The 27,027-nt window shown below is 50.4% G+C and overlaps 3 protein-coding genes across 7 annotated transcripts; 2 read left to right on the top strand and 1 right to left on the bottom strand.

Annotated features, from left to right (window-relative positions):
- The first annotated feature begins 1,774 nt into the window (after nucleotides 1–1,774).
- CD27 (CD27 molecule) lies at nucleotides 1,775–8,357 on the top strand. 3 transcript variants are annotated; one of them, XM_040462977.1, is made up of 6 exons: nucleotides 1,786–2,098; nucleotides 2,245–2,376; nucleotides 6,747–6,926; nucleotides 7,131–7,220; nucleotides 7,488–7,607; nucleotides 7,855–8,357. In XM_040462977.1, exons 1-6 carry the CDS (start codon nucleotides 1,963–1,965, stop codon nucleotides 7,977–7,979), a joined length of 783 nt encoding a protein of 260 aa, XP_040318911.1. In that variant the 5' UTR covers nucleotides 1,786–1,962; the 3' UTR covers nucleotides 7,980–8,357. The 3 variants fall into 3 exon arrangements, with proteins under 3 accessions (XP_040318912.1, XP_040318910.1, XP_040318911.1); XM_040462976.1 differs by lacking the exon at nucleotides 7,855–8,357 and having other exon boundaries at nucleotides 1,780–2,098; nucleotides 7,488–7,847; XM_040462978.1 differs by lacking the exons at nucleotides 2,245–2,376; nucleotides 7,855–8,357 and having other exon boundaries at nucleotides 1,775–2,098; nucleotides 7,488–7,847.
- An 89-nt stretch (nucleotides 8,358–8,446) lies between these two features.
- TAPBPL (TAP binding protein like) lies at nucleotides 8,447–16,288 on the top strand. Of its 3 annotated transcripts, XM_040462972.1 has the most exons (8): nucleotides 8,448–8,561; nucleotides 8,745–8,998; nucleotides 9,784–10,002; nucleotides 10,149–10,403; nucleotides 13,184–13,522; nucleotides 14,099–14,401; nucleotides 15,589–15,672; nucleotides 15,856–16,288. In XM_040462972.1, the coding sequence occupies exons 2-8, from the start codon at nucleotides 8,932–8,934 to the stop codon at nucleotides 15,897–15,899; spliced, it is 1,311 nt and encodes a 436-aa protein (XP_040318906.1). In that variant the 5' UTR covers nucleotides 8,448–8,561; nucleotides 8,745–8,931; the 3' UTR covers nucleotides 15,900–16,288. The 3 variants fall into 3 exon arrangements, with proteins under 3 accessions (XP_040318908.1, XP_040318906.1, XP_040318907.1); XM_040462974.1 differs by lacking the exon at nucleotides 8,745–8,998 and having other exon boundaries at nucleotides 8,447–8,561; XM_040462973.1 differs by having other exon boundaries at nucleotides 8,484–8,998.
- Nucleotides 16,289–16,986: 698 nt separating this feature from the next.
- On the bottom strand, nucleotides 16,987–23,997 carry VAMP1 (vesicle associated membrane protein 1). Its single transcript, XM_040462979.1, has 5 exons — nucleotides 23,723–23,997; nucleotides 20,644–20,770; nucleotides 20,286–20,444; nucleotides 19,615–19,666; nucleotides 16,987–19,204 (listed from the first exon to the last, which is right to left on the bottom strand). Coding segments are annotated over exons 1-5 (357 nt in total). The 5' UTR covers nucleotides 23,725–23,997; the 3' UTR covers nucleotides 16,987–19,187.
- Between the last annotated feature and the right edge of the window lie 3,030 nt (nucleotides 23,998–27,027).

The raw sequence follows: 27,027 nt of genomic DNA, 5'->3' as shown, positions 1-27,027 counted from the left end.
CCCCCACGGAGAGGGGACGATGGGCCCTAGCTCAGAGCACGGAATCCTCCCTTGCATGGCTGAGCAGCTCGTGACTAGTCAGTCCTCCCAGGGCCCCCAATTCCCTTTTGGGTAAGTTCTCTGTAAAGGTCCCAACTGCCCATCGTTCCTGCATGGGGTCACCCATCCCCACAGGCCCCTACCTCCTCATGCCCACCAAGGTTTAAGATTCACAGTGAAGACAGTGACCATAATCTGGGGAGCGGCAGGACTGGTAGTGACGGCACAAGCCTCAGATCCCACGGTTCACACTCTGAGGTGGGAATTCAGACACCCTGCCAGATAGTGGAAAGGATGGTTGGGTACAAGTCTTTCTTCAGATCACACTCATACGTGGCTTCCCACTTGGGAGGACCCTCTTGAAGAGAAGAGGGGGCTGGGGAAAGGCGGGAGGATGGAAAATATGAAGAGAAAGGAAACCAGGGCGAGAGAGAGAACAGACCTAACAAGTGAGATCACAGAAGTGTGACATTTTATGGGCAGAGCGGAAAACAACTGCGAGGCCCCTGAATGAAACGTGGCCTGGAGAAATAAGCCATGTGTTCCCAGGACTCAAAGAGGGAAAAGCCCAGCTAGCTCTAACATCCCCAGATCAGCCTTTCCAGGAGGACAGAGCAAGGAGGAGTCTAAGACCCAGAGGAGTCTAACGCCACATGACAAAGCTGGGAAGGGAAAGGCCCCAGGTGCTCCAGGACACCAGGGATGGACACAGCTGGAGGTGGGGGTGGGAAGGGAGGGCAAAGATGGTAGTAAGGTGAGGAAGGAGGGCCAATGGACAGGCGTGATCCCCGTCCCACAGGTTGGCAGGAAGATTAGATGAGATCACAGGTCGTTTCCTTGCAGAGTCCGGCAGAGAGGGAACCGGTTTAAATCCCTTGTTTGCAGTTCTGAACAATTCTGTAGCGGTCTTTTGGCTATAAAACCAGACCTCGGTTGATGCAAGGGTTAGTTACAGTCTTATCCATCCCCACTTAATTTTGGTTGGTTTTTTTGTTTTTTTGTTTTTTTGTTTGTTTTTTTTTTTTTTTTTTTTTTTTAGAGAGAGAGAAAGAAAGCGGGGGAGAGGGGCAGAGGAAGAGAGAGACAAAGAATCTTGGGCAGGCTCCATGCCCCAGCACAGAGCCTGACACAGGGCTCGATCCCACAACCGTGAGATCATGACTCTGGGATCATGACCCGAGCCAAAATCAAGAGTCAGCCGCTCAACCGCTCAACTGAGCCTCCCAGGTGCCCCAACCCCCACTTAGCTTAAATATTCAATAGCTTTGCTACAGAAATGTTGTGCTTGAGTGTGAGTGCTACCCCGGCCCCATGAGGCATCTTGTGGTGCTAGCTTCTCCCCCAAGTCTGAAAAATTCTGAGTTCAGAAACTTATCTGACCCCAACTGTTTCAGATAAAGGTTTGTGGGCCTGTACTCAGTTCAGGCTCCCCTTCCTCCTCTAAACCATCAAGAGCTTGTAAGCTGTGAACAGGGGGTGATGTGGGCATAACGTGTACAAGTGCGTGAATAGGAGAGGTCAGTGCCCCACGCATCCAACGTTGGGTAAAAGAGGACGGCACGAATGGGTTAAGTTCTTAGTGAGCACAGAGGCCAGCGTGTTGGAGGTGGTGGATGCCTTTGAAGAGCAGCAAGTCTTCTGACAGAGCTTGCCCTTTAATGCTCTCCCCACACCCAGCACCCAGCACATGGAAAAGGGGGAGGGGGTGGAAGTCACTGCTTTGAGAAAAAAAACAGCCACCAGAGAGCTTCAGCTGCCATCAAAGGTCGGCTTGCCACCTGAAACCAGCAACTCGAAGAGCACCTACAGCTGTTGCCCAGGAGGTGCAGAGAGCAGGCGCCCGCACCCAGCTGGGGGCAGCAGGTCCGCAGAGCCCAGAGGTCAGTGGCTGGAGTGCAGAAAGAGCTCCCCTGGGCAAGAGCCATGGCCCGGCCACCCCCCTGCTGGCTGTGGATTCTGGGGACCCTGGCGGGGCTCTCGGCTACCCTGGCCCCCCAGTGCTGTCCAGAGAAGCATTACTGGGCCCAGGGACAACTGTGCTGCCAGATGTGTAAGCCAGGTAAGAGAGGAGCCCTCGCCAGGGGTTTGGGGTGAAGGGCAGTGGAGAGTGCATCTGAGTTCCAGCAAGGAGAGGAATCCGGTGCCACTTTGAAGAGGGCAGAGAAGTGGCCTTCCTTGGGCCTTGACCCGGACCTCTGCTCACAGGGACTTTCCTGGTGAAGGACTGTGACAGACACGGAGAGGCTGCTCAGTGTGATCCATGCATACCGGGGGCCTCCTTCTCACCAGACCACCACATCCGGCGCCACTGTGAGAGTTGTCGGCATTGTAACTCTGGTGAGATGGGCAAACCTCTGGGGGATCCAGGTGGCAGAGCCGGGGATGGAAAAGCAAAGAGGAGGGAGGTCAGAGCTTGTCACTTCAAGGCTACTGCAAGTGGAGCCAATGCTGGGAAATGGGGTGCCCTGGGCAGGGCACATATTGATGTGGAGAGAACTCTAGCGTTACAGGGAATGGGGTAAGCAGAATTTGGGGAGCTGCGGAGAATGGGTGCACAACTCAGATCATGACAATATAAAGGGGAAGTGAAAAAAAGGGAGGTGGTCCTAGGTCCCAGATTTCAGGTGAGCAAACCCCCATTGATGAATTGGCTGCGTCTGAAGTGCACATTCATTTGGAACTTGGAGTACATCTTTCTCTCTTTCTTTCTTTCTTTCTTTCTTTCTTTCTTTCTTTCTCTCTCTTTCTTTCTTTCTTTCTCTTTCTTTCTTTCTTTCTTTCTTTTTTTATGTATTTATTTGAGAGAGAGAGAGAACAGAGGAGAGGCAGAGAGAGGGAGAGAGAGAATCCCAAGCAGGCTCCACAGTCAGCACAGAGCCCAATGTGGGGCTTGAACTCACAAACTGTGAGATCATGACCTGAGCCAAAATCAAGAGTCAAATCCTTAACCAACTGAGTCATCCAAGCACCCCCTTTCTTTTTTTTTTTAATATTTATTTTTATTTATTTTGAGAGAGAGAAAGTACAGGGGAGGCGCAGAGAGAGAGAGAGGGAAAGAGAGAAGCCCAAGCAAGCTCCAAGCTGTCAGTACGGAGCCCAACTCAGGGCTCAATCTCACAAACCATGAGATCATGGTCTGAGCCAAAATCAAGAGCTGAAGGCTCAACTGACTGAGCCACCCAGGTGCCCCTAAGGAAATAACAATACCAGCCAGTCGAGTAACATCCTTTCTTTTTTTTTTTTTTTTTTTTTTTTTTGCACAACAGCCAATTTAGGAAAATGAATATGTATGTGGCCTATATTTCTTGTTTATTTTGTAATTTTATCTTAAAAAAAATTTTTTTAATGTTTATTTATTTTGGGGAGACAGAGTGCAAGCAGGGGAGGGGCAGAGAGAGAGAGAGAGGGAGACACAGAATCTGAAGCAGGCTCCAGGCTCTAAGCTCCATCTGAGCTGTCAGCACAGAGCCTGACGTGGGACTCAAACCCATGAAGCGCAGGATCATGACCTGGGCTGAAGTCGGATGCTTAACTGACTGAGCCACCCAGGCACCCCAGTAATTTTATCTTTTTTAAATGAAGAAGTAACGTGTGCATCTGATGTGAATTCTTTTATTATTTCTGCATCTTAGCTAGAATTTCAGAATCTGTGTGCCAGCCCAGATAGAGCAGCAGACTTTAAAGTGGTCCCTTGGGGCACCTGGGTGGCTCAGTCAGTTGCACATCCAACTTCAGCTCAGGTCATGATCTCACAGTTCGTGGGTTCTAGCCCCACATCGGGCTTTGCACTGACAGCACAGAGCCTGCTTGGGATTCTCTCTCCCTCTCTCTTTCTCTGGTCTTCCCCCTCTCTTTTTTTCTCTCTCTCAAAATAAATAAATATTAAAAAATAAAAACAAACGAAAAAAGGTTTGCCATTGCAAATAAGTCAAAAAAAAACAACATCTCAAATACACAAGAAGTATTCCTCAGTCCACTCAACTTAAAAATATATTAATGGATGCTTTTCTCTTCTTGTCAGCAACCCCAGCAGGGTTGGAATTATTTATTTATTTTTGATGTTTATTTATTTTGAGAGAGAGAGAGAGAGAGAGAGAGAGTGAACACGAGCAGGGCAGGGGCAGAGAGAGTGGGAGAGAGAGAATCCCAACCAGGCTCCATGCTCAGCACGGAGCCCTACTCAGGGCTTGATCTCAGGAACTGTGAGATCATGACTGGAGCCAACACCAAGAGTAGGATGCCCAACTGACTTAACCACACAGGCACCCCTGGAATTATTTTAGTCAAAGTCCACCCACGCATTCTGCAGGCCCCGCCAAAAGGCCTTTTCCCAATACTGAACCAGCCTGAACTCCCTTTGCTGTGTTCCAGACCAGGCGGTTCAGACTCAGCCCATAGGCCCCCAAAACTCTCAGGCAGCAATTGGCTGAGGGACTCCAGGTGACGGTGGCCAGGGGTGAGGCTGAATGAGTTTGGCCCCCTCTGGACCTCAGTATTCCCATGGGTAAGATGGAAAAGTGCTTTAAATTCGCCTGGAATTTGGGGCACAGGTTATACAAGGTGAAAAGAACTCCCAGGTCTCTGGATACTCCTCACTAAAAACAATGGCACGCCTTCCATTGTAACCAAGCCCAGCCCCCTCCTTAACCCTTCTCTTGCCTTTGGGCAGATACCCTCCTGCCCACCCCCTCCTGGGTCTGAGGTGATCTTCCTCACCTTTGCCTACCTCTTCTCCTCTCCCCTATCACTGTTCTCTTCTTGCAGATCCTTGTCCAGCCTGGCTCACAATTCCTGGTAAGCCACAAGGAAACCAAATTCTAGTAGCAACTACGAGTCAAAATTCAGAAAGAAGCAGCCCTAGGGGCCTAAGGATGGGAAGAAGGAATTTGTGTCCCTCTCCCTTTCCTCACAAAAAGCACATGCTAAAGGAATATTAGAGTACTAGTAAGCATCTTCGACATCTGCCAGCCTTCCTTTCTGCACCCCTCCTTGCCTGTGGGGGCTCTTCTCCCTGGTTCCCCATGAGTGCACTGTCCTAAGGTCCCACCAGTCCACGGGCAAACCTGGCCCACATCCGGGTGCCGCTGCCTTCCCCAGAATCACCCTCCTCTTCTTAACCCCAACCACCTGTGAGTCCAACCCAGACTAGAACCCCTCACATCCTCCTCCTCTAGTATAATTTATTGGCAGTCATTCAGCACCCGACCTCTACACTTGAATAACATTTCTATTTAAAAGGCAAAGTAGGGGCACCTGGGTGGCTCAGTCGGTTGAGTGTCCGACTTCAGCTCAGGTCATGATCTCACGGTTTGTGGGTTTGAGCCCTGCATCGGGCTCTGTGCTGACAGCTCAGAGCCTGGAACCAGCTTCAGATTTTGTGTCTCCCTCTCTCTCTGCCCTCCTCTGTTTGCACTCTGTCTGTGTCTCTGTCTCTCAAAAATAAATAAACATTTAAAAAAAAAATTTTTTTAAAGGCAAAGTGTGTTAGTAATGAAGTAAATCTCTAGTAAAGTTAAAAACTGGGGCGCCTGGGTGGCGCAGTCGGTTAAGCGTCCGACTTCAACCAGGTCACGATCTCACAGTCCGTGAGTTCGAGCCCCGCGTCGGGCTCTGGGCTGATGGCTCAGAGCCTGGAGCCTGTTTCCGATTCTGTGTCTCCCTCTCTCTCTGCCCCTCGCCCATTCATGCTCTGTCTCTCTCTGTCCCAAAAATAAATAAACGTTGAAAAAAAAAAAAAAAAAGCAAACCGGGAGCCCCAAGGTTTGCATTAAAAAAAAAAAAAAAAAAAAACCTATCAGGGGGCCACCTGGGTGGCTCAGTTGCTTAAGTGTCCAACTCTTGATTTCAGCTCAGGTCATGATCTCACGGTTTGTCGGTTTGAGCCCGCGTCGGGCTCTGCCAGCTCAGAGCCTGCTTGAGATTCTCTCTCTCCCTCTCTTTTTGCCCCTCCCCCCTCTCAAAAATGAACATTTAAAAACAAATTAAAAAATAAAAACCTATCAGGGACCATAGCAGCACTATTCCTGATTGCTTAAAAACTGGACACTACCCACGTGCCATTTGCAGTAGAGTAGATAACTGAATCATGGGAAATTCATACAGTGTAATGCTATACAGCAGGAGAAGGAATAGCCTATGGTTACAATGTGGATGAATTTCACAAAGATTGAATAAGAGTGCCTGATACAAGTAAGTACACACGCATGACTACACAAATGTAGTGCAAAAAGAAGCAAAATGAACTCGCAGTGTTAGGAAGTCAGGCTAGATAGTGGTTATGTGTGGGTGGGAGGAGGTAGTGACTAGAAAGGAACTCTGCTTCTCTTGTCTATGGGTCCAATTTGTAGCAATTCTCAAGCTTGACGCTTCTGATCTGTGTACCTCTCTGTAAGTAAATTACACTTCAAGAAGTTATAAAAGTATCAGTGAATAAGAGAGAATATCATGCAAGCTGTTTCTACTTTTTCCAGTTTGCATTTCCGAAGCATGAATTTTCTAAAAGGTCTACATTTTTCCTTTCATGGCAATAGTAATAAAAGCAGAGGCACTGGGTGACAGCGAGGGAGGGGCAGGCCCTTGTGTAGATGGGGCAGGAGTTCCGGGAGCCAGGTCTGGGACGGCAGCTCAAGATAGGATTTAGCGAGCACACCTTGCAGGTCTCTGAGGCCTGAACTTCTCGTGTTCCTCCTGCCCTCCTCTGTCCCCAGGTCTCCTCATTCGAAACTGCACCCTCACCGCCAATGCACAGTGTGCCTGTCCCAAGGGCTGGCAGTGCAGGGACAAGGAGTGTACCGAGTGTGATCCTCCTTCAAACCCCTCACTGACACCTCGTCCATCTCAGGCCCCAGGCCCACACCCACAACCCACCCACTTACCTTACGCCAAAAGTAAGTTCCAGGCAATACTTTGTCCAGTCACAGGGATAAGGGTCACCCCCCCCCCCCAACCAGCACCCTCCCCACATAAGTTGCCTGGCCAGCTGTTCAGCCTTCCCATCTCACCCAGCGCCTCTTAGGCCTCAGGCCTTCATTCAGCCCAGGCTTGTGCCCTGGGAGGTGCCCTGCTGCTGCCCACCCTGTCTCTTTTTCCAGAGATGCCAGAGGCCGGGACAGTCCGGCAGGTGCAAACTCTAGCTGATTTCAGGTGGCTGCCTGCCCCAGCTCTCTCTACCCACGGACCACGTGAGTTTCCTCCCCATTCTCCACCCCCAGAGAATGCATACAAGAGAGAATGCATACAAGAGAGGGAAGTCAGCCAGAAAGCTCCTGGAGTAGGAGTAAGAAGTAAGAGAAGCAGAATCTAAGGATTAGGAAAGGACTTAGTCCAATGGTAGCAGTGGGGATTGGGGTGAGAGAGAGATGGCAGATGGGTAACAGGAGGCCTGGGCTGAGGAGAGTCGAGACCTAGGCCCTCCCCAAAAACACTTGTGTGGCCCCTGTCTACCACAGCCCAAAGGTCCCTGTGCAGCACAGACTGCATCCGCATCTTTGTGGTCCTCTCTGGAATGTTTCTTGCTTTCACCATGGTCGGAGCCCTGTGCCTCCATCAACAAAGAAAAAATGGACTAAGTAAGAGACAAAATGCAGGTCTCCAGTCCTGTCCCTGCACCCCACCCTACTTCCTTAGCCCCGCCACCCATGCCTGGAACCTCTCGGAAGCCTCCCTCACACCATCTTTACCAACCCTTGCTCCTGCCTTCTCTCTCGCCTCTTCGTCGGCACCCCCTGACAGCCTCCCCCAAGTTAACCCTTCTTTGTTCATGTCCACTCTCTTCACCACCCCCCACCTTAACTGCCTCTGATTCTCCTCCTGCAGACAAAGAAGAAAGTCCAGTGATGCCTGCAGAGCCTTGTCCTTACAGCTGCCCCAGGGAGGAAGAGGGGGGCGCCATCCCCATTCAGGAAGACTACCGAAAACCAGAGCCTGCTTCCTACCCCTGAGCGTGCTCGCCTTGGGGGTGGGGAGGTCATCACTACAATAAAATCCCAGCCTCAGTCCCACCCCATCGGCCACCCAGGCCGATGAGCCGAATGAGACCTGGCACCCCCGGTTTCAGTACCATCCTCTTATCAGGACCCTTTCCTGTGTGCAGACTTGAGAGCGTGACTTTTGGAGACTGGCAGTGACAAGGACACGAGGGGATGCGGTGGAGGGTGGGTCACAGGCGCCCGAGTGTGCCCTGGCTCAGCCGGCTTCGCCCCTGCGCTGCACTGGAGGGCTGAGGCCCTAGCTGGAAAACACACTTCTGCCTACGAACCCCCACGTGCTGTATCACTGACGTAGAAATTCTGCAAAATAAAGTGACGGCCAGCCACACACCCATGCTCTCCGCGCGCGCTCTGAAATTCAATCTCTGCGCGCCAGCCACTCCCAGATCCGGGATCTGAAGGAGGAGCTCTCTCCTGGGCGGACTGGTGCTAGGGGCCCGCCCCAGTCGCCGAAGGAGGACCGCCAGGGGGTGTGGCACCAACCGAAAATGAAGAAAGGTTCCCAGGCTCCTGGGGATCCTGCTTCTGGCTTCGGTCTCTGCCTCCCCCCACCCCCTCCCTTACTTCGGCTCCGCTCTCTTGGGTGGGGGGTCCAAGGGTGCATGCCGTTGAAGTCAGGTCTTGACAGAACGAGAGGATTTGCGGGAGGCGGGGGAAGAAAGGAGAACCGTGATCACGACGCTGGCACGCGCGCCTAGTTAGTGGTTTCACTCCTAGGCAGAAGCAGCCGCGGTGAAACTCGAAGTGAAAGCGAAAGAGGAGGAGGCCAAGGGCTGGAGAGAAAGCTACAGGCCAGAAAGGGTGGTTCGGAGAGCCCGTCTTCTCCAGCCGGGACGCGCCCGCCGGAGCAGTGGGGAAGGGCGGCGGGGCGGGGCGGGGCGGGAGGGGTGGCAGCGCAGCCCCCATGGGCGCGGGGCAGGGCTGGTGCCTGCTGCTCTGCCTGGCCCTGTCCCGCGTGGCGGCAGGCCCAGGTGAGCGGGGAGCGCCGGCCGGAGTGGGGGGAGGGGGAGGGAAGAGGAGGGTGGGGGTGTTGGGCCCAGGGCGGACCAGGGACCCACCCACCCCGAGATTCCAAAGGGGAAGGGGGTGGGGGGAGGGGGCCGGCTTCCAGCAACCTCCTAAGCCCAACAGGAGAAAGGCTGGCAAAATAAGGAACCAATGGTGTTGGGGAGGAGGCCGCAGCCTGTGGGAAAGGGCAAAGGAAGAGAGGCCTCCTGGGGGATGCGGTGGAGGGCCTAGTGGAGAGGGCACTGCCTGGGAGCAGACACCTTCCCAAGCGGAAAGCTGGGAAATCCCCGGAAGGTGTGCCCTGGAGGTGGGGGAGGGGAAGGCCACCTGTAACCGCAGAAAGCTGAGTAGACCCAGTGGGCTGGCTGGGAAATTGTGCCAACTCCCCTCGCCACATGGGCGGCCTGTCTCCCTCCTCTCCCAGTGGCAATTTTGCTCATTTATGTGCTTTTGCCGAGAATTCCTTTGACTGAAGAGAGTTTTTTGGCTGGCAGTTGTAATGACAATAAAAACATAAACTCTCCTGACCAATGTAAATCAGGACTTTAATTCATACCAGGTATGTGCCTGGACTAGCAGGTGCTTCCCAGAAAGCTGGTTTGGGGGTGACGAGAGGGACACAGAGACAGCTAGGACCCTGGATGACAACTTCTACACCTTCCTTGATGACTCCACAGTTGGGGTGCGAGGCGAGTACAGAAGCAACTCTCTGGGCAAGAGGGTGCTCACTCCTATCTTTAACCTGCAGAAGAAAGGCAGTGGCGGAAGGTGGATGTGGTCCTAGACTGCTTCCTGGTGGAGGAAGACAGGCACCCTGGAAGTCTTGCCAGCAGTAGGACCACGGTGGAGGCCTTGCTCGTGCTGAGGCAGGTACCAGTGCTGGATGACGGCTCCCTGGAAGCCTTCACTGATTTCCAAGGGGGCACACTGGCCAAAGACAACCCACCTGTTACCTTCGAGGCCTCAGGTAAGAGCCCTCCACCCTATGTCTCAATCTTTCTGGGCTCCCTCCGCTGGGACGGTGCAGTTCCTGAGGACACCCACCGCACCTGTTTCCCATGGACCCAGGTGTTCTCAATCCAACTGGACCTCTGTGCTGCCCTTCTCCCACAGTGAACTTGGTACAGATTCCTCAAGCCGAGGCCTTACTCCATGCTGACTGCAACGGGAAGGAGGTGTCCTGTGAGATCTCCCACTATTTCCTCCAGGCCACTAAGAAAGCTTCGTTCATCGCCAACGTGCAGGTACCCGGAGGGGGACCTAGTGTCTCCATGGTGATGAAGGTTCTCAGGGATGCTGAGAATGGGGCTGTCTTGCACCCCACACTGAAGCTGCCCCTGAGCCCCCAGGGGATGGTGCAGACTGCAGGTGAGAAAATTAAAAGTAGCAGAAATAAAGTTGTGGGTTTTTTCAAGTGGGCAGCTCATGAGGAACTAGAAGGAGGAAGGGAATAAGTACACTTCCATCCACATCAGTCATCTCAGGGTGTCCCCTAGCCTCAGTCCTTTCTCCTAAAGACCCAAAGGATTGGATTGGGATCATTTTCACCTCCCTTGTGTGAGGAAATGACATGCGAGGCTCTGTTCACGTACGCTGTCCATAGCAGTCTTATTAAACCAAGCACCAGTTGTATCGCGGTGAAAGCCAGCCTGTTCTGGTGCTTCAAGATGATTAGAGTGACGCACATGCAGGATTTGTTCATTAACTCTTATTAGCAAAACCTGGTTTTTGCCCTTTCCAACCTGGTACATCCCAGAGGACACAGGAAATTGAGAACATGATGATAGGCTTCTCCAGAGTTCCTCAATCCAGTATTTTGCCTCCAAAAAGAGGACAACCAGGTCCAGAGATTAGGGGGCTAGCCTCTTATCCTTAGAAAGCCCCAGAAGACTCAACCTAACTTTACCCTGCCACAGCAGAAAAGAGGGGTTCTCATGTCTGTCCAGTGTCAGCCATAGTCCTAGCATGGCTTAGGTATTCCCCCTAAGCCATGCTAGGGTATTCCCCCTTTGGGGGAGGTATTCCCCCCTGTCTTTCTACCTTTTGTAGGGACATTTCAAACCTACAAAAAGGTAAAAGAATAATGTAATGAGCACCTGTATACCATTCACCCAATTATTTTTTAATGTTTATTTATTTTTGAAGGAAAGAGAGAGCACAAGCAGGGGAGGGGCAGACAGAGAGGGAGACACAGAATCCGAAGCAGGCTCCAGGCTCCGAGCTGTCAGCACAGAGCCTGACACAGGGCTCGAACTCACCTGCCATGAGATCATGACCTGAGCCGAAGTTGGTAGCTTAACCTACTGAGCCACCCAGATGCCCCTGTATCAACCAATTATTAATGTCTTGCCGCATTCTCTCTCTTGATAGATGAAAGGATAGGTATCCCTCCCTGAACTGAAAGTAAATTGCAGACACTCCAACACTTCACCCCAAATGTTTCCATGTATGTCATGTATTGGCTCATAACACAAAGTTTATAACCAAAAACAAGGATATTCTCTTTCATAATCACAAAACCATCACCTTGGCAGCAAATCAAGGTGGGGAGCAGTCTAGGGTGGTGCAGGCAATAAGGGAGTACAGTGTGTAAAGACTTTAAGAACATATTCTCACCATTACATCACCACCATATTGACAATCTTGAACACTATCACTGATAAAACACTCCTCCCTGCCAAGGCAGTCCATTCCTACCATTACTTGGTACACCACTGAGCATTAGACTTAAGAAATGTTCTTTAATGTTCATTTATTTTGAGAGAGAGGGAGAATGGGCGTATGTGCGCACATACAAGTGGGAAGGGGCAGAGAGAGAATCCCAAGCAGTCTCCATACCGTCAGTGCACACTTGGACGTGGCGCTTGAACTCATGAACCGTGAGATCACGACCTGAGCCGAAGTCAAGACGCTTAACCGACTGAGACACCCAGGTGCCGCCAGACTTAAGAAATTTTTAAATTGATGCAATAGTACTGTCAATATAGAGTCCAAGTTCAAATTTCTCCAGTGGTCCCACTAATGTTCTAGTTTGTTTTTGGTTTTTTTTGTTTTTTTTTTTAATTTTTTTTTAATGTTTATTTATTTCTGAGACAGAGCATGAGCGGGGGAGGGACAGAGAGAGAGGGAGACACAGAATCCGAAGCAGGCTCCAGACTCCGAGCTGTCAGCACAGAGCCTGACACGGGCCTCGAACTCACGAACCATGAGATCATGACCTGAGCTGGAGTCTGTCACTCAACCGACTGAGCCACCCAGGCGCCCCTTGTTTTTAAGTCCAGGATTCAAACAAGGGTCATGCATTCAGTTGTCCTGTGCCTTTAGCCTCCTTTACTCCAGAACAGTCTTTTCCTAGCATTGACATTTTGAAGAGTCCAGGCCTGCTGTCTTGTAGAGTATCCCACCATTTGGATGTGTCTGATTGTTTTCGTCATTGGATTCAGCTTCAGCATGTTTGGCACAAATACTACCACTGGGTGCTTTTTAAATCTCTTATTCCTATTTAGTCTTCGCAGCAGCTTCGCCTTAAGCAGATGACCTTGGCAACCCTTACTGCCTTGCCCTAGGTCACAGAGCTAGTAAGTGGAAGAAGCAGGGTTCCAAAGCTTTTGCTGCTATTCCAGTGGTCTTACCTGAGGGTCAATGGTAACACATAATTTTGCATGTGTAATTTTCTGGTGAGACGTCCATAGCTTTCGTCAGATTATCCAGGGGTAAGTGACTCCAAAATAGTTAGGATTACCATGTGTGCCATGCTGCTTTTCCACAGCACCATTTCTTTGTGGTTCCATCTTTTTTTTTTTAATTTATTTATTTTGAGAGAGAGAGAGAGAGAGAGAGAGCGCGCGCACAAGCAGGGGAGGGGCAGAGAGAAGGACAGACAGAATCCCGAGCAGGCTCCACACCATCAGTGCAGAACCCAACGTGGGGCTTGAACTCATGAACTGTGAGATCATGACCTGAGCCATGATCCAGGGTCAGATGCCTAACTGTGCCACCCACACGCCCCATTTTGTGGTTGCACCTGATGGGAAATGTCCAGGAAGGAGGCAGGGGCAGGCATACGCCCACAACATGCCCACAGTTTAGCGATCAGGTGGACTCGAGGAGGAAGTAGCCCACAGTCACCCTTCTTTTTCTCACTATAGTGGAGCTCCAAGTGACAACACAGACCCCATTGCTGAATTTCCTGCTGGGGTCCTCAGCCTCCCTGCACTGTGGCTTCTCCGTGGCCCCGGGCTTAGACCTGACTGGCGTGGAGTGGCGGCTGCAACATAAGGGCCACGGCCAGCTGGTGTACAGCTGGACCACGGGGCAGCGGCAGGCCAAGCGGGAGGGTGCCTCCCTGGAGTCAGAGCAGCTACTCCTGGCCGGGGATGCCTCCCTCACCCTGCCTAGCCTCACCCTGAAGGACGAGGGGACCTACATTTGCCAGATCACCACCTCTCTGTACCAAGCCCAACAGATCATCCAGCTCCACGTCCAAGGTGAGGTCATTTTTGGTTCTCCAAGGAAAGGGGAAGGGATATGCCTATGGAGGTGTTTTCCAGGACAGCATCCAACACAAGGGCAATTTTCTGAGAAGCAGGCTGAATGGCCACAACCTAACTGCCATCTCCATCCTAGAAGTGCAGACTGTTCTCTGTCAGACTCCAGGGTCATTCCAGTACGCAATTTCCCAGCCCAGGAGCCTGCTGCCCGGCCCTGGCTGGCTGTCTCCAAGTACCTCCGTCCTCTGGAGCACATCCTAAGAAGGAGCAGCGGCAAACCATGGAGGGGCTGTCTGACTGGCAGGAGTATTTCATCACTGACGTCCTTTAAAATCGCCAGCTTATAGTGATGATAAGAAGCCAACCTTTCGTTGGTTTTCCTATTGCTTTTCAATTACCTGTGGAAGGCGCACCCCTCCTGGCCCGCATCTAGAGTGGACCCATTACAGCCCCCTTGGCACTCCACTGAGCTCCCACAACCCGCTCTCACTCCCAGCAGGAAGAGAATGCTTTGGGCAACTCTGTTGTCCGGCTGGATATCTCTGGAATCTGATTCCTCGTTCTTTCTTCTAGCTTCCCCCAAAGTACAACTAAGCTTGACAAACAAAGCGCTGCCACCCACCCTCATCTGCAACATCGCTGGCTATTATCCTCTGGACGTGACTGTGACGTGGATCCGAGAAGAGCCAGGTGGAGCCCCAGTCCCCGTCTCTGGGGCCTCCTTCTCCAGCCTCCGACAAAGCACAGCGGGCACCTACAGCGTCTCCTCCTTCTTGAAGGCAGAACCTGGCCCTGAAGGCACCACTTACACCTGCCAGGTCTCCCACATCTCCCTGGAGGAGCCCCTTAGGTCCACCGCCTGGGTTGCGCCACCAGGTACTAGGAGTGCCCTCTTTTCCCCACCTCCATACTTGGGCTCATGGCTCGCCTGCCCCCAGCTCATCTTTGGCCTTGTTCTGCTTCCCTCAGCACTTTGTTCAGCCTTGGCTCCTTTCCCAAGGTGGCAGCCTCCATAGCTGCCACCACATGCCGAGATGCATCATTACACCCCAGGTTCCAGGGTACTAGGTGATGTACTGACAGCGGGAGATCAAGGGTGAATTGTTCCTGCCCTCAAGGCGCTTAGTCAGGTTGGAGGGACTGACTAGGCAGTCAGAGGACAGCCTGGAGGAGACATTCAAGCCAAGCTAGCTAGCTCAGTGGGAAGGGAACAGCTAAGATGGGAAAAAGGGCTCGTCTGACGGCCAAATTATAAGTCTAAGGAAAATGCGGGAACTGCACAGCTAGAGCCAAGGGTGTGTGGGAAAAGAGAGAAGTGGCTCTAAAGCTTGAAAGTAACTACACTTATTGAGCATTTACACGAATCAAGCACTCAGCTGTACAATCACATATATTATCACAACTCCCATTTTACTGTTGAGCAAACTGGCACTTACAGATGTTAAGAAATTTGCCCAAAGTCACCTACCTCATAAATGGTAAAAAAGAAAATATGAAAAATGGGCTCCCCTACAGCCTTCAACCCTCTCTGGCTATTAGTGGGTAGATCACAATGGGCCTTAGAGCTGGAATTTCATGCTGAAGTCACAGAATGTCATTGAAAGGTTTTCGACAAGAGATGCAAACATCCAGGAACACCGGGCATCATTTGGTGGCTCGCCAGACTGCCAAGTTTCCCAAAAACTGGGAGTTTTGCCTCAGCTTACACCATTCCCCAGCTAGTTGCAAAATTCCAGTTTACCCGTCAACAATTAATCTAATCTAAATCGCTCTCATGAAACAATTAAAAATGTCCCAGCGTGGAAGAGGTAGGAAATCCCGTGTGGAGGAACACACGGACACCCAACAATCTTGAACAAGTATGAATACTACAGTGTGCCCAGTTCCTGGGCAAAAGCAGAACACTTGCTATGAGCTCCTTCACCAGTGATAGAGTGTCTGTCTGTCTCTCCCTCTCCTTCCCTCCCTCCCTCCCTCCTTTGTTCCTCTTGCTGGGGATCTGGCTTGGGCTCAGAAAGGATTCCTGCCTACTAATTCCTGCCTATGCTGCTTTCAACCTACAGAGCAGAAAACGGCCTTTGGAGTCCTCTTGGCCAGCAGCCTCTTCCTTCTTACACTGTTGTTCCTGGGGCTCCAGAGATGGCCAGGTAAGCTCCTGCTGGTCCTTAGCCCTGCCCCAGCCCCTCTTCACCTGAAGATTAGCCAGCTGTAGCCCCCTCCCCACCCAGACCAAGGATGAAACCCAAGTGTCCCGAGTCCCGGCCCATCCCCCCACCATTTATGGGGTTACCCCAACTGAAATAACCTCCTACCCCCTTGTTTTCCCCTAGCTCCCTCACCGAGGTCTGCCAAGACGCTGAGGCCCTCTCGGTAACCACTCTCCTGCCTCAGTAAGAAGAAAGAGTAGTCACATTCTCCCAGAAGGACCCTAGCCAAGTGTCAGAAATCAAAAAGGCCTGAAGAAAAGCATGAGGAAGGCACAGGTCACAGGGGCTCGGGCTCTGGCTCTGTGCACGTCTCTGCCTTCCTTCATTGTGTCCCTGGGCTGAACACCAAGGGAGAAAACGTGAAGAGGTGAGAGGGTAGGAAGGCAGAATGTCTGTGTGGAGGTTAAAAATAAGCCTGTGGTAGGAAAAGAAAATGGGAAGACATTAAGAAAGGAGCAAGTGAGGGGCCGGGGGGCAAAAGGGTGGGGGTTGGGCCATCACATGCAAACATTTGAACTCTGTCCAAATAAAAGCCCCTTGTGTCCTCAGAAACAAAGCTTTTCCACGTTGCCATCTTTCCCCACACTGGACCCAAATGAGCCCTGTCCCCAAGCCTAGCCATGCCGCCGACTCACAGAGTGTTCAAGGTGTCAAACGAAGGCCCTCAGAGGCAGCCTTGGGGCGCCACGCCAGTTGCTCTGTGTACCCTTGAGCTGCAATTAAGGTTGTGCCCCTTTAGACAGCTACCCGGCATTTCAGGATACCTACAAACTCCTCGGTCCCTCAACTGCAGGGGAAGATGTCTCTTTTCATCCATTGCTAAATTGTGTCTGGTCAGCACAGTGGAACTCGGCATAAGGAAACTGTACGTGAGGCTCCTGGGGAACGGGCGTGTTTGCTGAGGCCTCATCTCAGCACGCCCCCGGGACAGGCCGCGCAGCCTGGGGACCTAGGAAGGAGGTGGACAGGAGGTGTCTGAGAAAACCTGCAGTTGTTTGTGAGGTGATGTTCGAGATGCCCACTCAGCTTCCTGCCATCACTTCCTCTCGCTAGCACCTGGAAGAGTTGGGCTGCTCCAGGTACGAACAAGAGCAGAGACCACTTCCTCTGCCAACACACACATCTTTCATCTCGAGAAGACCACACGGCACACATAAGCCAGCCTTCCGGCCTCACACAACATCAGACCAGAGAAGGAAAACAACCCCCTACCCTGGCCCCTCCTCAGTGACTCCAACCCAAACAACAACCAAGTCAGCATAGTGGTAGGAATTTATATTTTTTGCCTTTGTTCAGAATACATGAGATTGGTAAATATGCCACATGCCTTTGGTGGAAGTACAACTGTTATTATTCTATACAAGTGTGGGGTTGGGGGTAGGAAAAAAGACAGAGGTGATGACAGACAAACAGTGGAAACCCCACATCGCCTCATGGCAAACCAAAGAAGAAGGGGATGTGGGAAGCTTGGCTTCATTTGACTGCAAAGTCCCAGGGTTTGGTTGCATATTTGCTCATGCACATGGGTGGTTGGGGGGGTGGGGGTGGGGGGACAGCAAAGACACAGAAGAGGGTACAGGGTGGGGTGAGAAAGAAAGTAGAAGGGCAAACATCCCCAAAAGAACAAAGCCAACTACATCTGGTGAGCCTCAGAGGGACAGAAACCCAGGAAAGAATTCCTGTGACAGGGCTAGGTGGGCCAAGAGGGCGAATTGGCTCCAGGCTCGGGACACATCGAGGACACTGGTGGTTCTTCTCCAGCGGTGACCCCCTGCATTAGGCAAGGAGGAGCCCAGAGGAGAGTGGAGACCTTCGAGGGGGGCCGTTGGGAGGGTACACTGACTGCTTTCTTCCAGCTCTTCAGTCCTGCCCTGGGGCAGGACGAAGGGAATGTGGGAAAAGGGGGCAAAGGGAAAGGAAGGATGGTTTTGCACAATGAAATGCTGCTGCGTGGAAAATGGCATCCAGACCCAGCCCAGCCTGGCCTCAGCCTCTTCCTGCACATGGGCCAGATGACGGGAAGGATAAAGGGTCATGGGTGCTCCCCCTCCTGTTCCCAGCCTGCCCTCCTCCCCTCACACCTGGGTCTGTTCCATTCAACACCCTATCCTGAAGTCCACCAGTGGCCGCCTCAGCTTCCACTGTCTGTCCCCACAAACCACGCAGAGGAAAGGAAAGGAGGCAAAGTGGCATTCAGATGGGTACAGGTGGTTTAGAAGGGGAATACAGTGCAGGAAGAACAGACAGGTGGCTCTTGATGAGAGGGCCCCATGACAGCACAGCAGTCCACAAGCACACTTGTCTACAGACCGTCCCGCCTCCCACCTGAGACTGGGCTGGCAAGTATATTGGACTTCTCTGAACACTCAGAATCGGCTACCCTCAGGAAGGACCTCCTGCCTCGTCCTTGCCTTTGGCAAGTAGCTGGGAATAGTGTAGAGAAAAGGAGCCCCTGAGAGTCCAAGGACCCTCATTCCTAACACTTCACACTTTATCAATGGGAAGGAAGGAACAGGACCCTCCTCAAAAAGCAGGCAAGAGGTAGCTTCTTCCGATCTTGTTATTTTCAGATTGGGTCCTTGACTCATTGTCTCTCTGGAATTAACACATACTCTCTCTTTATCTATGCCAACAATTAAAATGGAGAGTCCCAAGCTTTGGCTCTATATTTGGTATTCTCAGGAACAACACAGAATGCTGCAGAAAATGTGGATGAGAGACAGCCCCTTGTAGTCATGAGCTTATGGGGCTGCATCTAGGATAGGAATGAAGCTGGTACTTTAGCAATTAACATGTGTGCTCTAGGTCTCCAGAAAACAAAGCAAAAGGTTGTAATATCCCTGACAACATAGAAAATCTTGGACTAACAGATTAGAAATTACTGCAAAAATAAGCTTGACTTTCTAAAAGGGTATCGCACCAGAACCAAGTTGGTCTCTGGGCCCACCCCAGGATCCTCTGCAGGCCTGGCCTAGGAGAAGAGCCCCATGTGACCAGGGCAGTCTTGAGTGAGCTGCCATTCTTCTAGCTGTTCACAGCCTCCTCCTGCCAGTGGCCTGGCCTTTCCTGGTGGCACCACGGGCACCAGATACCCTTCTCCTCCCCCTGGTCTTGGCACCTTCTTGGGCATATCACCCCAGCTACACCTCTTCCTCTTCTCTTGGCCTCCCACTCTTTTTGGCTTTGGGGGAACTTGAGTGGGTACATAAGAAGGGGGTAGGGGGAAGGTGCCAGCTGTTGCTCTTCAGGTGGTTACTTCAGGATGGTGCCACGAGCAGCATTTCTAGTGTTGAGGGACACAGTGCAAATGAAAGCAACAGAAAAGAAGGAGTGGGCGACGGAGAAGCCTGGATGGGGTGGACGGAGGTAGATGGGGACGTTTGTTGAGAGAGTAAACAGAGGGAAGGGGACATGAGTTGGATGGCAATGGAGAACAGGGAAGGGGTGGCACATTCTCAAGTAAAAAAGTAGACTGGACACAGGAATCAGGAAGTCCCAGATGGAAAAGAGAAAGAGACAGGAGAAAACAAGAGGGCAAATTACATCAAGTTACTGGACAGTCGGGGCTTACAGTTGCAGGTGTCCCATCCCCATGGTCTCCCCTAAGCCCAGCCAGTGACAAACAGCACAGCCCCAATTCCTCAGAATAGGAGGGACCATCTTCCCACAATATCTTGCAGAGGGAAGGCTTGCCCACCTAGGAAGTCCTTCGTCCTTGACCTTCCTCCCTCCCGAACCGGGTGATGACCCCACAGCAGCGATCTCCATACCTCAGTCAGAGCAGCCCCACTCCCCAGGCAGGCAGGCAGGCAGGCAGGGCTGGGAGAAGACTCCAGGACCTTCCCACCTCTTCACCCCACCAGCAACCTCACCGATACTTACTTACAATAACTACCACGATGATGGCACAGATAGCTCCCAGCATGATCATCATCTGAGGAAACATTGACCAAAAATGGGCCCTTGGATTTAGGGAAGGAGGAAAGACCTATAACCCTAACCCTAACCCTAACCCTAACCCTAACCCTGCACCACATCTGAAGCTTCCCAGAAACATTATAGCATCTGCAGCCTGCTCTGTTTCGCTTAGCGCCTGTTGCCCGAAGGCCTTGAAAGGAACTCGAGTGGAGGTGTAGACTTGGGATCTTTATCCAGCTAGTTCATTTTTCATCATGAAGTGTTCAGCTGATTCCTAAAAGCTGCAGGTATTTAAATATATATCTAGCCTAGCCATCATGCTGAGGTTAGTTGTGTGTGGGGAATGTCCAGGGGAAATTTTTCCAGGGATCTTTTGGGGAAAAGCAGCTTGACTGACCATTTCCAAACTCCTCGGGGTATCACCGTTCCCCAGTTAGTGGTTCTGAATACTCTAGCCTACCCTGGTGGCCAATTCAGGGTAATGCATCTCAAGGAGGCTTTCAGGTTTTCTCCCGGGTTCTGCAGGGCAGAGATCCTGTGCCACTAGAGGTAAGGAAGGTATGTGCCCAAAGGTTTTCTTGCCTTCTAAGAGTTGAGGCCCAGGAAGTAAAGGCAGAGAGAAAAAGAAAACTCACCTTGCAGTTTTTCCACCAATACTTCCTCTTTAGCTTGGCAGCACTGCTCTCAAATTGTGATGCTCCCACCTGCAAGGCGTCAGCTCGGTCATCCAGCTGTGACAGTATCTCATCCCTCTTCAGGACCTTGTCCACATTCACACGCATGATGTCCACCACCTGAGGGAGGTTGCAGAAACAAAGCCAGTAAGCTTCCTTGCTAGCGACAGAGGTAAGAACAACAAGGAAATCACAAGTCTGGCCCCATGTAACTCAAGAATGCCTTGCCCTTCTATTAAAAAAAAAAAGAAAAAAGAAAAAAAGAAGTTTCTAAACTTCTAGCAGCTGGAAACTCTCAGAGACAAAGCTCTCCACTTACTTCCTCCACTTGTGCCTGGGTTTGCTGTAGTCGTCTGTTACTGGTCGTATTAGGAGGAGGGCCAGGGGGGCCCCCACCTGGGGCAGCCCCTTCTGCCCCTTCAGTGGGCGGCTGAGCCGGAGCAGACCTGTGGAGAGAAGTGGGCCAAGTACACAACGTAACCGAGACAGAAAGGAATCCCATGTATTCTCACCCCCATCACCAACGCCAAGGTGATTAGGTTATATGCAACTAGAAGGGATTCTAACTTCTTGACAACACCAAGTAAAAAGATGCAGCATACAGGAAGAACCAAAAGATGAAAAATCCTGTAACAACACTTAGATGGGGCTCAGGGACATCCAGGATGGCATCAAGAGATCCTGCTTGGGGCTATCCTTTGACCCAAACTCAAATATCCTCTGGCACAATGGCTATGGGGACAAATGTGCCAGTCTTAGACTAGATGGTACTTTCCTGTCAGAAGCCTTTCACATGAAGTCAAACTGGAAAATTCCTATCCAGGTTAGGAGAAATCCACACAAAAGACTAAACCCTCAGGACAAGCTTGTGCACTGAGCAGCTCTTTTACACAAAGCCTGAAGAAAGGGCAAGCCGACAGACCCTGCTTAAGAGGATCTAGTTAACAGTTGTTTCACACAATCATTAGTATGTTGGGACTGCCATAAGGACAACTTGGGAAAATCACCAAAGGCAAGGCTTCTGTAGGTAGAGTTGAGTCAGGACTGTTAACTTGCTTTGTTTGGAGCAGAGAAGATGGGGGTTTTACTTAGGTAGAACTGGGGCCCAAAGCAATTGTGCTAGTTATGAAACTGTTCCAAGAACATAGACAGGAAGCAAAAATATGGGTAATGGTCCCCAATGTACATGCATCACAAACATCATGTCCCTTCCTTTTCTAGATTTGGCATCAAGTCTCAGGAGGCTCCCCTAGTTCTTTATGTCCCAAAGAGAAATCCTGGTTTATACTGCTATACACAGAGATTGTTCTTACTTTCCCTTAGCCTTAGAAAGGGTCTTCAACATAAGCTCCTTTCCATGTCCCAACAATGGAGGCTAAATTCATCTCCTAAAGAATTTCTAGAAGTCTAACCTAGGGCATGAGATTTTTCTCTCCCAAGGAAGACTCCACTGGCAGAGGGAGATTCTCAAACTTGATGGAGAATAGGTGTTATGGTAAGAACTCTTCAAACAGAAGTAGAATCTCAAAAACATACCTCCCAGGCCCAGTCCAAGAGCAAAAGCATTAGGAATTAAACCATCACAAGTCACCAAAAGGAAATGCCTTGACTACTCACAATAGAATACCCAGAAGTTCTTCCTCCCTAAGTGAATTTCTTTTGGTCTTAAAAAAATAGAGAATAACTTCAGAAAGGCTTTACCAGCTGATTATACCCGACTCATCCCCATTCAAGAAATCACTTTCTCATTTCCCTCTAAAGCACAAAAGAAGCAAAGAAAAGAAATACACAAAGCCATGGAAGCCACAAGACTCTTGTGTTACTACTGAGCTAAGCAATCTAGTTCTCTGAAGGTGGAAAATTCAGTATGTAGCAGCCAGTATTTGATCTTGGAAGCAGTCCAGTATGGTGGCACCAATGACAAGATTAAGGTCAGAGATCTCGTGATGCCCTGCTAGTCACCATGCTCTCTCCATCTCCTTCAGTTCATCCCACATGCCTGCTACTGGGAACCAGTCCACTGAGAAGGATCCCCCCTCCTCCCCAAAGCAGGAGGAAAAAAAAAAAAATGGAATCTTAGGGCTTGGCCAAAATGCATAGAATATCACATACATTTAAAACTGTAGAAATCAGGGGCGCCTGGGTGGCGCAGTCGGTTAAGCGTCCGACTTCAGCCAGGTCACGATCTCGCGGTCTGTGAGTTCGAGCCCCGCGTCGGGCTCTGGGCTGGTGGCTCGGAGCCTGGAGCCTGTTTCCGATTCTGTGTCTCCCTCTCTCTCTGCCCCTCCCCCATTCATGCTCTGTCTCTCTCTGTCCCAAAAATAAATAAAAACGTTGAAAAAAAAAACTGTAGAAATCAAATAAAGAAAAATGAAATGGTTACAAAGCATCTGAAGGGACCATTTCACTTACTATTTGTTGGAAGTTGGGAACACTCAGCAATAAAATATCCAGGGATAGTCATAACCCATATGAAACCTCAATGAAATCTTTTCCCTTTTTTGTCACTAGGAGAAGCAACACAAATATATCTAGGACCAAGCCAGGACTCCAGACAGTAATAAGAAAGAAAAATCTTTTTTTAATTCATTGTGGTCCTGACAGGGAAATACTTGATTCGTCTAGCCACAGTTCTCCCCCAGGATCTTGGGAACAGGGCTGATGTTGAAGACGGTCAGAGACTAAATTGATTTGTTGGGGGAAGGCAGGGATCTTTGGTTCTATTTCTCTTCCAAATACTTGGCTAAGAGTCAACGACAGGAAAACACCTCCTATACAGGTGGCCTTGAGATGAATGGCTGCTTGGAATCACATGCCACTGCCCCTTGAGTCTTTCTGAGCTGCTCGCCTGGCGCCAAAGAACTGTCAGATAAGTTTCGGGACCTTTGCGTACTGCCAAGAGGGGCGTGGGAGAGGTGGGTAACGCGTCACAATTGGGATGAGGGGCATACATAAATCCAGACATTGCAGGGCAACCCAAGTTACTAACTGGCAGGTGCACTACTCATTACTGTTTCCAGAGGCCGCAAGTACAATTAGACAACAAGAAAGGGTCTTGAACCCCCTCCCCAGTGTCTCCATGCCCCACCTTCGCCTGGTCCCAGGCTTCACTATTACAGAGACCTGAATGAGGCGCCCCGCAGGCGACAGAAGACAGTGCAATGAAGGTGGGACCCCCGCGCCCCTACCCCGCCCGTGGGGTGCTGGCTGTGGCTGCTGCAGGAATGGGGTACTGCCTTCTCTCCCCAGGGGTGGCCAGGTCTGGGGGCGGCGCGCGGTGGTGCTTCCCCGTGTCGCTGCAGCTGCTGCAATGCGCCATTTTCCGTCCCGCAGAGTCTGGCGCTGAGGGTGGGAGTTGGCGAGGAAGTGTGGAGCCCCCCACACCAGAGTCAACTCACATTTCTGTGGCGGCGGAGGGCTCCGTCTTTTCTCCCGTGGCTGCGGCGAGACTACAGACCGGGGGACCGCTGCGGGTGAAGTCGACGGAAGTGCCGCGCTTCGCCTCCACCTGACCACCCGGGGCTCTAGCTGCGGTGGAACATACCGCAGCTGCCGCGCGGGGCTCACTCTTTATTAGTGTCGGCCACGCCTCCCAGTAACGTAGACAATCCCGCAGCCCAATCCGAGCCCAGGACAGGCGCCAGTCCAGAAGCCAAGCCCGAATAAAGCCAAGCCCGCCCCGTCCCTACAAATTGGCCAATCCCAGCTCTCCCCTCTCATTCCCGACTCCGGAAAAGAGCCGTTGCTTAGGGGATCAGTTCTCTGACCACTTCAACTGTCGTTTGCTTACCAGTCTAACTAAGAGACGGGACTAGACGCAAAAACGCGCCAGCTCTCTGGAAGGGAGGCGCCAACAGTTTGATTTAGGCCTTTTGGGTACCTAGCAGCCAATCGCTGAGCAGTTCCTGCAGTCCGGGCCCGCCCACGACCCCAGGCGCTCGCAGCACCAGCCAATCACAGTCGCGGGCGGGCCCAGCTCGCAGTGACCTAGACACCAGCGTGCTGGGTGTAGAGGCAGTTCCGCTCACAGAGGTTCAGCTCACAGGCGAGCAGACCTGGTCGGCGCTCCGCCTTACCTACCCACCTCTCACAAACAACTCTGATGTACAGAATCCATAAAGGCTGAGCCCCAAGTCCTCAAGACCCAGTACCAGACGCGGGGTTCTGTCCCTCCAGAGCAATTAGGAAGGCTTTATTCATCCTTTTCCTTCAACATAGCCAGCAAGCTCTCATGCAATGAATTATCCTAAATCGAACTCCCCCTGTAATCCCTCCCAGGTAGGCTACCACACTGACTCAGTTGCCCAAACCAGAAACCTAGAAACCACCCTAGATCTCCTTCCCCGTTCATCTGTACCCCTCCTCTGATAATTCACCAAGCTGAGTGGATCTTTCCTTCTTAGTTTTTCAAGGATTCGTTTCCCTCGTATCACTGTCCTACTCTCACTTTAGACTATTATCCCTTGCCTGGACACTATCCGTTGTAAAACTTACCATTATTTTAGCTTCCACTAAGAAAAAAAGAAAACTGACACAATGCTTTCTTATCACTCAGAATTTTTATTTTATATTTATTGAAAGTGTAGATTTATATAGATACAGATTTTTATAATAGTTCACTCTTGTGCATACATAAAAAGGAAATTTTAAAAGAGCAACATGGTAACAGTATTCCCAAAACTTCACATTCAGAGCCTGACTCTTATGATTATTATTATTTTTTTTTTTTTTTTACTTTTAGATGTCCATGATTTTTCACACAACGTAGCCCTCTGTGCATGCCATCAAGGGCTTCGGTGATGCGGCATTTCTTAAAGTAGAGTGTTTCTCTTCTGTCTCCAGAATTTTCTTCCAAGCCTTAGACACCCATTTGGCAAGTTTTGATTCTTCTGAGTAGGTATGACAAATACAGTATGACTACCATCTGGCTAATAGTTACAGTGAAACATCCCAATTTAGATATTTTTTACCATCTTTTTTTTTTTTTTTAAGTTTATTTCTTTTTGAGAGGCGGGGAGGGGCAGAGAGAGGGAGACACAGAATCCCAACCAAGCAAGCTCTAGGCTCTGAGCTGTCAGCACAGAGCCGGAGGCAGGATTCAAACTCACCAACTAGGAGATCATGACCTGAGCTGAAGTTGGACGCTCAACCAACTGAGCCACCCAGGCACCCCCCAATTTAGATGTTAGAATGAAAAGAAAAAATGCCTCCTAGAATCAGTAAACTATATCTTTCTGCTTCTAGTCTTGCCCTCCCTCATATCCATCCTCTAAGGAACTACCAGGATGATCTATCCAAATGTTACAATCCTGCTTAAACCCTCAAAACCCCACCAAATCTCCCCTGGGAAAAAAACCTTAAAATCACCGAGTTTTTAAAAAATTAAGATCACTGGGAAAAAAACTTAAAAGCACTGAATTTTTTAAAATTAATATGTTTTGGGGTGCCTGGATGGCTCAATCAGTTGAGTGTCCAACTTTGGCTCAGGTCATGATCTTGCGGTTCATTGGTTTGAGCCCCAGTCAGGCTCTGAGCTGTCAGAGCCTGCTTGGAATTCTGTGTCTCCCTCTCTCTCTGCTCCTCCCCACTCATGCTCTGCCTCTCTTTCTCTCTCTCTGTCTCTGTCTCTCTCTCTCAAAAATAAACATTAAAGGGCGCCTGGGTGGCTCAGTCGGTTAAGCGGCCCATTTCGGTTCAGGTCATGATCTCGTGGTCCGTGAGTTCGAGCCCCGCGTCGGGCTCTGTGCTGACAGCTCAGAGCCTGGAGCCTGTTTCAGATTCTGTGTCTCCCTCTCTCTGACCCTCCCCCGTTCGTGCTCCGTCTCTCTCTGTCTCAAAAATAAATAAACGTTAAAAAAAATTAAAAAATAAAAAATAAGCATTAAAAATAAATTTAAAAAATAACAATTACTATGTTTTTAAACTTGCTAAAAAAATAATTATAAATTCACATGAGGTGGCCCTCAAAAAAGTACAGATAGGTTCTCCATCTCCCTTCACTTAGCTCCCCCAGTGATAGCAGTACCCTATTAAAACCAGGATATTGACGGGCGCCTGGGTGGCGCAGTCGGTTAAGCGGGTTAAGCGTCCGACTTCAGCCAGGTCACGATCTCGCGGTCCGTGAGTTCGAGCCCCGCGTCAGGCTCTGGGCTGATGGCTCAGAGCCTGGAGCCTGTTTCCGATTCTGTGTCTCCCTCTCTCTCTGCCCCTCCCCCGTTCATGCTCTGTCTCTCTCTGTCCCAAAAATAAATAAACGTTGAAAAAAAAATTAAAAAAAAAAACAAACCAGGATATTGACATTGGTACAATCCATGGAGTTTATTCATATTTCATCAGTTTTACATGCATTCACATGTGCATGTAGCTTTAAATGTAGATTCCTGTAACCACCACCACACTCATGATACAGAACTGTTACATTACTACAAGACTCCTCTGTACTATCTTTTCATAGCCACACCTACCAATCCTTGTCAGACACTAATTTGTTCTTTGTTCTCCATCTCTATAATTTTATTTCAAGAATATTATAGAAATGGAATCATACAAATGAAACCTTTTAAGATTGGCTTTTTTTCCCATTTTTGCCTATGGATGTCCCATTGCTCAAGGACCATTTGCTGAAAAAGCAGTCCTTCCTCCATGATATCCTTGAGATGCATCCAATTTGTGTGTATCAATAATTTTCATTGTTGAGTAGTAT

The sequence above is a fragment of the Herpailurus yagouaroundi genome, unplaced genomic scaffold, assembly GCF_014898765.1.
Source record: "Herpailurus yagouaroundi ecotype Mexico unplaced genomic scaffold, PumYag 355, whole genome shotgun sequence".
NCBI classification, from domain to species: domain Eukaryota; kingdom Metazoa; phylum Chordata; class Mammalia; order Carnivora; family Felidae; genus Herpailurus; species Herpailurus yagouaroundi.
The sequence above is the reverse complement of the archived record's forward strand: the minus strand, read 5'-3'. Positions and strand labels throughout refer to the sequence as shown.